The sequence below is a fragment of the Octopus sinensis genome, linkage group LG27, assembly GCF_006345805.1.
Source record: "Octopus sinensis linkage group LG27, ASM634580v1, whole genome shotgun sequence".
Lineage (NCBI taxonomy): Eukaryota > Metazoa > Mollusca > Cephalopoda > Octopoda > Octopodidae > Octopus > Octopus sinensis.
Window position 1 is genome coordinate 14,435,828 of NC_043023.1, and position 13,249 is coordinate 14,449,076.

The window sequence follows — 13,249 nt, forward strand, 5'->3', positions numbered from 1 at the left end:
AAAACCTACCTTCTCAACATCTCTATCTCCTCCTCTCTCTACCAGTTTCTCCCTCCACCTCTCTCTTTTTCTCTTACTCCCACCACCTTTCAAAACCTACCTTCTTAACATCTCTATCTCCTCCTCTCTCTACCAGTTTCTCCCTCCACTTCTCTCTTTTTCTCTCTTCCTCCTACCACCTTTCAAAACCTACCTTCTTAACATCTTTATCTCCTCCTCTCTCTACCAGTTTCTCCCTCCACCTCTCTCTTTTTCTCTCTTCCTCCCACCACCTTCTTAACATCTCTATCTCCTCCTCTCTCTACCAGTTTCTCCCTCCACCTCTCTCTTTTTTCTCTCTTCCTCCCACCACCTTTCAAAACCTACCTTCTTAACATCTCTATCTCCTCCTCTCTCTACCAGTTTCTCCCTCCACCTCTCTCTTTTTTCTCTCTTCCTCCCACCACCTTCTTAACATCTCTATCTCCTCCTCTCTCGACCAGTTTCTCCCTCCACCTCTCTCTTTTTTCTCTCTTCCTCCCACCACCTTTCAAAACCTACCTTCTTAACATCTCTATCTCCTCCTCTCTCTACCAGTTTCTCCCTCCACCTCTCTCTTTTTTCTCTCTTCCTCCCACCACCTTCTTAACATCTCTATCTCCTCTCTCTAGTTTCTCCCTTTCCCCTCTCTCTTTTTTCTCTCTTCCTCCCACCACTTCTTAACATCTCTATCTCCTCCTCTCTCTACCAGTTTCTCCCTCCACCTCTCTCTTTTTTCTCTCTTCCTCCCACCACCTTTCAAAACCTACCTCCTCAACACCTCCATCTCCTCCTCCCTCTGTCGCAACTGTCTCTGCCAATACGTTTGTTCTTCCGTTCTTTGCTGTTCCATGCGTCTGAAGCGTTCTTCATATTTTTCCTGCTCAATTTTCCAGTCACTCTTCAAGGCATTGGCTGCATTGAGCTTGGCGCTTAAGTCTGGAACGGAAGAACAGAGAGGGGGAAAGAAAAAACAAATTAAGAAGGAAGACAAAGGTGGACAAACAGACAGACAGACTGACATTAATCATTATTGCTATTGTCATCATTGTCACCATCACCACCACTGCAACCACCACCACCACCATCAACACAATAACCACCACCACCATCACCATCATCACAATAACCACCACCACCATCACCATCATCACATCAACCCCCACCACTACAACCATCACCACCGCAACCACTACCACCATCACCATCATCACATCAACCACCACCACCATCATCACATCAACCACCACCACTACAACCACCACCACCACCACCACAAACCACCATCACCACCACCACCACCACCACCACCACCACCACCACCATCATCACAATAACCACCACCACTACCACCATCACCGCCGCAACCACCACCACTACAACCACCACCACCACAATAACCACAATTCTTTCATTATATATGCCAGGGAGCTGAACCACTTTCATACCACCATCAGTTGTCAAGCGATATTGGAGGGGGGGGGGACAAACACAGACACACACACATATGCACATATATGTATATATATATATATATATATATATATTATATATATATATATATATATATATACGACGGGCTTCTTTCAGTTTCCGTCTACCAAATCCACTCATGAGGCTTTGGTCAGCCCGAAGCTATAGTAGAATACACTTGCCCAAGGTGCCATTCAGTGGGACTGAACCCAGAACCATGGGGTTAATAAGCAAGCTACTTACCACACAGCCAAAAAGAGAAAAAAAACATGGTACAGGGGCCAGTTTGTTCAATAAAACTCTTTCAAGCAGTGCTGTAGCATGACCACAGACCAACAACAGAAACAAGAAAAAGATAAAAATTATAAAAAAAAAAAAAAAACTGAAATGATTCTTGTGACTGACCTTTGACCTGCATCTCCCATTGTTGCAGCTCCTGGTCCCGCTGTGCAATCAACCGCAGGTTGTAACTGAAAGACTCTTTCAACTGCAGGTATTTCTGCTGCAGCTGTTCGATGACTTTCTCTTTCTCCTGAACGTTGTGTTCCAAGGCCAGCACTCTACAGAAAGAGAAGGGATGGTGTTGAACGGCAGGGGGAGAAATGAAGGACGAGACTCCATGTGTCTGTGTGTGTGGTGAGGGCATGTGGCTTACTGAAAAACAACCTACCAAGAGAAATGCAGGAGAGGGTGGCGAGCTGGCAGAAAGGTTAGCATGCCGGGCGAAAGGCTTAGCGGTATTTCATCTGTCTTTGTGTTCTGAGTTCAAATTCCGCTGAGGTCGACTTTGCCTTTCATCTTTTCGGGGTCAATTAAATAAGTACCAGTTAAGCACTGGAGTTGATACAATTGACTTAATCCGTTTGTCTGTCCTTGTTTGTCTCCTCTGTGTGTAGCCCCTTGTGGGCAGTAAAGAAATAAGAAACATTAGCATGCCGGGCGAAATGCTTAGCGGTATTTTGTCTGACGTTACGGTCTGAGTTCAAATTCCGCCGAGGTTGACTTTGCCTTTCATCCTTTCGGGGTCAATTAAATAAGTACCAGTTACACACTGGGATTCATATAATCGACTTAACCCCTTTGTCTGTCTTTGTTTGTCCCCTCTATGTATAATGCCTTGTGGGCAATAAAGAAATAAGAAATGTTAGCACGTCGGGTGAAATGCTTAGCAGTATTTCGTCTGACGTTACGTTCTGAGTTCAAATTCCACCAAGGTCGACTTTGCCTTTTATCCTTTCAGGGTCGATTAAATAAGTACCAGTTAAGCACTGGAGTCAATACAATCGACTTACTCCATTTGTCTGTCCTTGTTTGCCCCCTCTGTGTGTAGCCCCTTGTGGGCAGTAAAGAAATAAGAATCGTTAGCATACAGGGCAAAATGCTTAGCGGTATTTTGTCTGAGTTCAAATTCCGTCAAGGTTGACTTTGCCTTTCATCCTTTCAGGGTCAATAAATTAAGTACCAGTTACGCACTGGAGTTGATATAATCGACTTAATCTGTTTGTCTGTCCTTGTTTGTCCTCTCTATGTTTAGCCCTTTATGGGCAATAAAGAAATAAGAATTGTTAGCATGCTGGACGAAATGTTTAGCTGTCTTTTGTTTGTCTTCATGTTGGGAGTTCAAATTCCACCGAGGTTGACTTTGCCTTTCATCTTTTCGGGGTTGATAAATTAAGTACCAGTTACGCACTGGGGTCAATACAATCGACTTAATTCTTTTGTCTGTCCTTGTTTGTCCCCTCTGTGTGTAGCCCCTTGTGGGCAATAAAGAAATAAGAAATGCAGGAGAAGGAATTTGGGAGTCAAGTGTTTGGTGGTGTTCATCTGCAGACGATGTTGTAGGCAGGAAGGTATTTAGCTTTAAGGGAAAATGATTGGATAAGACAGTGACCCTTTTTATTTAACAGAAAATAACTTTACCTCTGTTGGAAGGCTTCCTGCCATTGCTGACCCTTTTCATAAATCAGCTGGTCCCAATTTGTTGTGGAAGTTTCCATACCTGCCAAAGAAAAGAAACATATATGTGACAGGGTGCTGAAAAGTTCCTGGTTTTAAGGGTATTGTGAAAGGCCTAGTTGGAGGCCTGACCGTTTGACTTCTTTTACAGGGCTTAGAAAAACTGAAGGACCCCTGCAATAAGTGTGTGAATCTGACAGGGGAATATCTCTATATATATAAACAGCAAAATGTCTGTGTGAGTGTCCTTTATACAAATCCACAATTTTTCAGTTAGGGGGCTCGCACTTTCTAAGGTCATTCAAAACCATCCAAGGGTGGTCTTGCACATCATTACATTTCCCCAGTCACCCCGCAAAGCTATTAAATCTCTTATTATAAAAGGCAGATTTTATCTGCCTCCCTTTGTCTCTTATAGAAATCTACAATATAGGATTTCTTCAATTACAATTTACTTAGCATTTTTAAGAGTAGAATTCATCGGGTCGTGCCAGGTACAGTTTTTCAAATTTCACCCCCAATTAAGCAAAATTTCGAGAAAACTCATGTTGTGGTGTGTAAGTGAAGTGCTTTTCTTAGTGTGGGTTACAGCACACACACACACACACACAAACGGAGCGAAATGCTTCACTCATGCTATCACCCTAATTTCTCCTCCTTTCTCTTTGCAAGTGTGCAATGATTAAAGTGAAAGTATTTATATAAAATGAGAGAAGTGTACCTTAAACCACTACTCAAAAAAAAAACAACATAGCAAACAGAAACAAATAAATACATAACGATTTACTAAAAACACAATTTCTTCAATTAGAGTTTACCTATGATTTTTCAAAGTACTTCCATTCGGTCATGGCATACAAAATTTCTTTCAATTTCACCCCCATTTCAGAAAAAATTCGAGAAAACTAAATATTTTACCATTTCCCTCTGCAAATTACTCCCACTTCCTCTTTACACACATAGACACGCAAATATATAAATAAAATTGTAAGCTAACGTGTGTGTGTGTGTGTGTGTGTGTGAGTGTGTGTGTGTGTGTGTGTGAGTGCGTGTGTGTGCGTGTGTGTGTGTGTGAGGGTACGTGTGTGTCTGTGTGTGTGTGTGCGTGTGTGTGAGTGTGTGACAGGGATGAGCAAGTCAAACTGGTCATCCTTTTTGATAGATCACCTATGGTCTTATATGCTACACCAATGGTTTTCAGTTCATATTAATCAAATTAATATTCACAACAAGAAGGACTATTCATGTATGTAAACAAATTCCTTTCTTAAAAATTTCAATTAATTTTCTTTTTCAATTCATACAAAGTTTTTTAGGACGAATATAAGATCTAAAGTATATCCAAGTAGCAGAAAGATCACCCAAAAGTGTATATAGATATTTAAATGTATTTATATATTCATCTATACACACATGTATGTATAATGTGTGTGTATATATTTCCATAGAGGTAACCATTCACTCCGCACAAAGTTTTTTTAGGACGAAAATAACATCTAAAGTTATCTCTAAGTAGCAGTCGCCCAAAAGTGTATATAGACACACACATGTATGTATAATGTGTGTGTATATATTTCCATAGAGGTAACCATTCACTCCATACAAAGTTATTTAGGACGAATTGGACGAATATAAGATCTAAAGTATATCCAAGTAGCAGAAAGATCGCCCAAAAGTGTATATAGATATATAAATGTATTTATATATTCATCTATACACACATGTATGATTAATGTGTGTGTATATATTTCCATAGAGGTAACCATTCACTCCGCACAAAGTTTTTTAGGACGGACGAAAATCTTTATATATAAAAGAAAGGTTGTGTGTCTGTCTACTCCGATTTAGATTCCTAACTACTCCCACATTTTGCGATGCAGTTTAACCAAAACCGAGTATCTTATAGTCGTAATTCATATCGAGCCCTTCTGGGTATTAGCGCGCGTCTACGATGAGTCTACGATTTTACAAATAATTTACCATCATTTTCTCCCATTTTAATGCATATTTTTTTAAATAAAGGGAAGTAACTCTCAAACTTCACACCAATATGCATGCTCATATGCGACGTAATATCACATCAGCAGCATTTCCTCACACCCTCCTTGCACTTGGTGAAGGCAAAATACCAGGGGATGAAAATGGTAATATTGCCATCGAATCCATTTGTACCATTGTTAAGACGCCTTCTGATCTCAGAGATGCAGTGTTCCAAGATCTACAAGCTAATTATCAGAATATGGATTGGATTGGCCAAAAGGCTATACTGGCCCTGAGGAATAAAACTGTTCACCATATTGATGATGAATGCTAAAACTCATTCCTGGGGAAGTCTATGTATATCAGTCTATCAATACAACTCCTGACCCACAGGACGTCATCAACTATCCAATAGAGGTACTCAATTCCTTTGAGCACCCTGGACTAACACCACACATTCTCAAACTTAAAGTTGGTGCCCCTATAATGCTCATCAGAAATTTGGTTCCCCCAAAACAATGCAATGGCACACGTTTGATCGTTAAGTCATCTCCCAGCGTAAACTTATATCAATATTTACCTGAATAATCATCATAATTCAGTGCAATCATTAACAGTACTTTCAAGCAATTCAGCCCCGAGCAACGCTGGGTAATTCTGCTAGTATATATATAAATGGCAAAATGTCTGTGTGTGTGCCCTTTATACAAATCCACAATTTTTCAGTTAGAGGGCTCGCACTTTCTATGGTCATTCAAAACTGCCCAAGGGTGGTCGTGCACATCTTTACATTTCCCCAGTCACCCTGCAAGGCCATTAAATATACATATAAAGGGCAAAATGTTTGCGTGTGTGCCCTTTATACAAATCCACAATTTTTCAGTTAGAGGGTTCGCACTTTCTATGGTCATTCAAAACCGTCCAAGGGTGGTCGTGCACATCTTTACATTTCCCCAGTCACCCTGCAAAGCCATTAAAAAATCAATAGAAGTGACTTTTTTGTGAATTTTTTATCCCAAACCCAATCACAATGCCCGAAACTTGATACACCAATTGAATGTCATGCTACCTGTTTGATTGGTCGGAGATTTGGACAGTACTCGCGTGTATGTGTGCACGCATGCAGCTGTATATGCATGCACTAGCACTATGACCCAGCGTTGCCAGGTCATAAGTTAAGTTAGTTAAGTTAATTTTTTGGCTCAAAAAGCAAAAAGCAAGGCCATGTAGGGGGACATGGAGTTATGTACAGGGTGGTGTTCATGCAAAGAGTTCAGGCCATTTCTGGTCAAAGAAGACTTTCAACTGAGCGGTCGTCGGCATCTTCACTATCTCGTCCGGCAGCTTATTCCACGGATCCGCAACCCGGACGGAGAAAGCCCCTCTCCTTCGATTGAGATGAAATCGTCGCAGATAGAGCTTTTTGGAGTGACCCCGCAGCCGACGCTCTGGAGCAGGAGCAAAGAACAGCTCTTTTCAGAGGTTACACTTTCCGCTTATGATGTTGAATAAAATCATAATTAACTGATTCTCCAGTATTTTTTCTCCTCCAAACCAGGAACTTTTCATTCCCCCTTATGAGTGTATTTGGTAGACATATGTATATATGTGTGTGTATGTGTGCGTATATGTTTGTGTGTCTGTGTTTGTCCCCCCCAAATCGCTTGGCAACCAATGTTGGTGTGTTTACATCGCTGTAACTTAGCGGTTCGGCAAAAAGAGAATGACAGAATAAGTACTAGGCTTACAAAGAATAAGTCCTGGGGTCGATTTGCTCGACTAAAGGTGGTGCTCCAGCATGGCCACAGTCAAATGACTGAAACAAGTAAAAGAGTAAAAGAGAGTACCCTAGTGATTATTAAAGAAAAAAAAGGAATGAGAAATGACACTACAACTACCACAAGTACAACAGCAAAAGCAATGAAGGCAGGTGAGCTTGGCAGAATTGTTAGCACGCCGGACAAAATCGCTTGGCATTTCATCTGACTTAATGCTCTGAGTTCAAATTCCACCACGGTCAATTTTGCCTTTTATTTTTTCAGGGGTCGATGGAATATCATATTTTAACGTGCTTAAGGAATCCCCTAATTTTGGGGTCCTAAAATTTAGAAATAAGGTTTTGTAAGGGATTACAATACTATCCATGTATAAGAAACCCTCATATCATTTTAACCTAATTTTTGACAAAAAAGGTGGGGAAAACTTCCGCCTGTCCACCACAAAAAAAAACACCCTTAAGAAATTTTTTTTTTCTACACAAATCTCCCTTTTCAGCTTCAGGGAATACGAATCTGCAAAAAAATTGGCAAAAATTGACATTTCTAAACACCCCCCACCCATTTCCTTCATCTTTTATATATATATATATATATATATATATATATATATATATATATATATCATCATCATCATTTAGCGTCCGTTCTCCATGCTAGCATGGGTTGGACGGTTCAACTGGAGTCTGTGAAGCTGGAAGGCTTCATCAGGCCCAGTCAGATCTGGCAGTGTTTCTACGGCTGGATGCCCTTCCTAACGCCAACCACTCCGTGAGTGTAGTGGGTGCTTTTTACGTGCCACCTGCACAGGTGCCAGACAGAGCTGGCAAACGGCCACGAACGGTTGGTGCTTTTACGTGTCACCGGCACGGGGCCAGGCGAGGCTGGCAACGGACACGAACGGATGGTGCTTTTACATGTCACCGACATGGGGGCCAGACAGGGCTGGCAAACGTACATGAATGGATGGTGCTTTTACATGTCACCGACATGGGGGCCAGACAGGGCTGGCAAACGGCCACGAACGGATGGTGCTTTTACGTGTCACCGGCACGGGGGCCAGACAGAGCTGGCAAACGGCCAAAAACGGATGGTGCTTTTACGTGTCACCGGCACGGGGGCCAGGCTGGCAACGAACACAAACGGATGGTGCTTTTACGTGCCACCTACACGGGGGCCAGACAGGGCTGGCAAACGGCTACGAACGGATGGTACTTTTACGTGTCACCTGCACGGGGGCCCTGATGTTGATTGGCCTCAATTGGTTTGATCTCGATTTTGACTGTTCTCACTGGTCTTGCCGGGTTTTCTCACGCACAGCATACCTCCAAAGGTCTCGGTCACTGGTCATTTCCTCGGTGAGACTTAAAGTTCGAAGGTCGTGCTTCACCGCCTCGACCCAGGTTTTCCTGGGTCTACCTCTTCCACAGGTCCCCTCAACTGCCAGGGTGTGGCACTTTCGCACACAACTATCTTCAGCCATTCTCATCACATGACCATACCAGCGCAAACGTCTCTCTTGCACACAACAACTGATGCTTCTTAGGTTCAACTTTTCTCTCAAGGTACTTACACTCTGTCGATTATGAACACTGACGTTACACATCCATCGGAGCATACTAGCTTCATTTCTTGCGAGCTTACGCAAATCCTCAGCAGTCACAGCCCAAGTTTCACTACCATGTAGCATGGCTGTACGTACACATGCATCATACAGTCTGCCTTTTACTTTGAGCGAGAGGCCTTTTGTCACCAGCAGGGGTAAGAGCTCTCTAAACTTTGCCCAGGCTATTCTTACTCTAGCAGTTATACTTTCAGCACACCCGCCCCCGCTACTGACTTGGTCACCTAGATAACGGAAACTATCAACTACTTCTAGCTTTTCTCCCTGGAAAGTGACGGAAGTTGGTCTCAGAGCATCTTCAGTGTTAATTGTTCCTGAGCATCTGCCACATACAAAAACCATCTTCCTAGTTAGCCTTCCTTTGACATTGCTGCACCTCTTATGTGTCCATAGCTTACACTTGGTGCATCTTATAGAGTTTCTACCTACACCTTTTCTACAGATCGAGCAGGGCCATCTACCTGAAGGCGTTTGTGATTGGTCTACCTTCCTACTTATTAGGACTTTGGTTTTGGCTAGGTTGATTCTAAGGCCCTTCGATTCTAAACCTTGTTTCCATACCTGAAACTTCTCCTCTAGTTCTGATAGAGACTCAGCAATTAGAGCAAGGTCATCAGCATAGAGGAGCTCCCAGGGGCATCCTGTCTTGAATTCCTCCGTTATTGCCTGGAGGACTATGATAAATAGGAGGGGACTGAGGACTGAACCTTGGTGGACCCCAACCTCTACCCTGAATTCTTCACTGTACTCGGTGCCAACCCTCACCTTACTAGCAGCGTCCCTGTACATGGCTCATACAGCTTTCACTAACCATTCATCTATCCCTAGTTTCCTCATTGACCACCAGATGAGGGATTGGGGGACCCTGTCGAAGGCTTTCTCCATATCAACAAAAGCCAGGTATAGGGGCTTGTCTTTGGCTAGGTATTTCTCTTACAGCTGTCTTACCATGAAAATAGCATCAGTAGTACTTTTCCCTGGCACGAACCCAAACTGCATCTGATCTAGGCTAACTCACTCTCTAATTAGTTGGGCTATAACCCTCTCCGTAACCTTCATTACCTGATCCAGCAGATTGATACCCCTGTAGCTATTTGTATCTAGGGCGTCACCTTTACCTTTGTAGCAGCTGACTATTATGCTGCTACACCAGTCATTGGGAATGACTCCTTCGTGTATCACCTGGTTAACTATACGGGTGACTAGGCTATAGCCGACACTACCAGATATTTTGAGCATCTCTGCAGTAATTCCTGATGGGCCTGGGGCTTTCCCTGTTTTCATGCTTTTAATTGCCTTATCTACTAAGGAACTGTCAACTCGGATTGCTGGTCCCTCTGTTGGGTCAACATTTGGCAGACTCTCTTTATCCCATTCATTTTCCTCATTCAGCAACCTTTCATAGTGGCTTCTCCAAACCTCTCTCTTTGCATCCTCATTTAGCGCAAGTGAGCCGTCATCCGTGCGAACACATTTTTCTCCTACCACGTCACGATTCTCTTTCACACACTGTCTTGCTATACGAAATACCTCAAGTCTTTCATCCTCACGGCGCAGGACATTGGCAAATTTTTTCCTATCTGCTTCCCCTCTGGCTAAATAAACCTGCCTCCTAGCTTCCCTTCTTGCAGTCTGATACACTTCCCTGCTACCACTGTTCTTCCAGTCCTTCCAAGCCTGTTTCTTTTGTCTAATAGCCCTGTCAACAGTATTGTTCCACCACCACGTTATTTTGGGTCTTGTGGGGACTTTGCACCAGCCACAGATCTGGTCAGTGGCTTTCAGCAGGTTGTCCCTTAGAAGCGCCCAGTTATCTTCTACCCCATGTGTAGCTATGCCCCCTTCTATTTCGTCGAAGGCTTCAAGTAACATATATATATATATATATATATATATATATATATATATATATATATATATATGTATATATATATATATATATATATGTATGTGTGTGTGTATGTTTGTGTGTCTGTATTTGTTCCCCCCAAATCGCTTAACAACCGATGCTGCTGTTATTAGCGGTTCGGCAAAAGTGACCGATAGAATAAGTACTGGGCTTACAAAAGAATAAGTCCTGGGGTCGATTTGCTCGACTAAAGGCGGTGCTCCAGCATGGCCGCAATCAAATGACTGAAACAAATAAGAGAGTAAATTTGGGAGAAAATGGCAGAGCGTGTCTTTCCAAAAAGGACTCATTATACACGTTAAAATACGGTAAATACTAGTCGAACACGCATGCAGTGGGGTCCGATGTAACCGACTTAATCCCTGCCACATTTTAAGCCTGGTGTCTATAGTAGAAAGAGTGGATCTTTTCGGTTTGACCGGCAGTTTTTTTCTAGCGGTGTCATATGAAATTGTCACCCATAATTATGACCCTAGTATCGATCTATTACATTTCAATCTGTTTTAGGATTAGGGTTAGGGGTGAGGGAAGGGTATCTTTTTTTCTTCACAAATGTAAATAAACCCAATGTGTTTCTAAAACGAGGGACATATTCATACGGCCCAGAATGTTTTTTTACCTCAATGGACGTCATTGATTGGTTGAAATTGCAGAAATTGAAGAAAAAACAACAACAAATATCTTACAAACTATAGAATTTTCTCAATAAAGCCAAGAGAAAAAGATGTTTTATAAACACATTCTACCAGTATACGAAGTTTAAAAGTGTTTAGTTACGTGGAAATTATTTTAAAAAACTGCCGTTCAAACCGAAAAGATCCATATCTTTCTCTATATCTTTGCACTATATCTCTCTTTCACTCCATCTATTTCTCTCTCTCTCTCTCTCTTTACATATATTTTTTTAGTGACCTAGAAATTATGTTAAAAAACTGCCGTTCAAACCGAAAAGATCCGAAAGAGTTATTATTACTGTTAATAAGGCAATGAGATGACAAAATATTTAACATGCCGGATCCGTCCATTTGCGTATTGTGTTCAAATTCGACCGAGGTTGACTTTATCCTTCGTCCGTTCAGAGTCGATAAAATAAGTTGATGTAATCGTCTTGACCCAACCCCTAAAATTACAGACCTTGTGCCAAATTTAAAAAGAATCATTGTAATTATTATTATCGTTATTTTGCAGAAACTCTATCTGCAGTTTTTCAAACATACACATCGAAAAAAACTACGGTATTTTTGTTAGTTTTTCTTTCTGTCGATAACCAAAATAATTTCCGACTCTATTGTACAGGAACACCTCAAGAATGAATCATTTTGTTTTTCTTACGTACCTAAAAGAAATACCAACAACAAGAAAGGTACAGTCACTTCGAAAGGAATAAATATCAGGAGTAAAAGCTGCCACCGCCGTCATTTACGCACCTGAAATTAAACATTTTGTTGTCATATTTTTAGCGGGAGTTTGTAACTATGGTAACAATGCTGTTCTGTTCGATAAATGCTAAATGTAAGAATATCATTCTGTTATTCTGTCCGAGGACAACGGTCTTTCTTTCGTGTTACGGTGGACTTTTATATCATACAAGAAGCTATTAAGCATTTATATGGGTTTTTTTTTGTAGACACACGCATGACTGTTTGGTAAGACGTTTACATGCCAACCACATGGTTCTGGGTTCAGTCCCACAGCGTGACACCTTGGGCAGGTGTCTTCTACTATAATAGCCTCAGGCCGACTGAAGCCTTGTGAGTGGATTTGGTAAACGAAAGCTGAAGGTAGCTACCCCCGCGTCATATAAATATATATATCTTTATATATAAAAGTGAAGTTGTGTGTCTGTCTCCTACGATTTAGATTCCTAACTACTTCCACATTTTGCGGTGCAGTTTAACCAAAAGCGGGTATCTTATAGTCGTGATTCATATCGAGCCCTTCTGGGTATTAGCGCGCGTCCACGATGAGTCTACGATTTAAAAAAAAAATTTACCATCATTTTTTTTCCATTTTAATGCATTTTTTCGCTATTATATAAGGGAAGTAACTCTCTAAAAATGTCTACGATGAGTTTACGATTTTTAAAAAAATTTACCATAATTTTTTTTCCCATTTTTAGTGCATTTTTTTGCTATCTTTTGGCTATAACTCTCTAAAAACGCTTATATAGTTATTTCCCTTACAAACCCGAGCAACGCCGGGCGATACTGCTAGTATATATATATATATATACATACATTCATACATACATATATATACATACACACACACACACACACATATATATATATATATATATATATAGACATACATACATACATACATACATACATTTATATATATTTGAGTAGTTGAATGAATTATCTTGTTATGGATAATTCGGTTAACCGATACCTGGGTAGCAAAATTCACATCAGAGAAGACACGTTTGAAGTTATGTGCTTTCGTTTGAACCCTTGAACCTTTAGAACCTTCTAGAATCTTCTACATCCAACCATTTTGACGTCACTCCTT

The 13,249-nt window shown here is 41.3% G+C and overlaps 1 protein-coding gene across 2 annotated transcripts in view; it reads right to left on the reverse strand.

Moving 5' to 3' along the window:
• Positions 1 to 12,279, reverse strand: part of LOC115225215 (coiled-coil domain-containing protein 57-like) — a 71,636-nt gene extending 59,357 nt beyond the window's left edge. The window contains exons 1-4 of one of the 2 annotated variants that reach the window (XM_029796156.2): positions 12,072 to 12,279; positions 3,412 to 3,490; positions 1,897 to 2,051; positions 789 to 957 (exon numbers count right to left, since the gene is read on the reverse strand). In XM_029796156.2, coding sequence (XP_029652016.1) covers positions 789 to 957; positions 1,897 to 2,051; positions 3,412 to 3,488 — 401 coding nt within the window. In that variant the 5' untranslated portion in view covers positions 3,489 to 3,490; positions 12,072 to 12,279. Of the gene's footprint in view, positions 1 to 9; positions 42 to 788; positions 958 to 1,896; positions 2,052 to 3,411; positions 3,491 to 12,071 lie in introns of those variants that run through there. The other variant, XM_036514091.1, reaches the window with a different exon arrangement.
• Between the last annotated feature and the right edge of the window lie 970 nt (positions 12,280 to 13,249).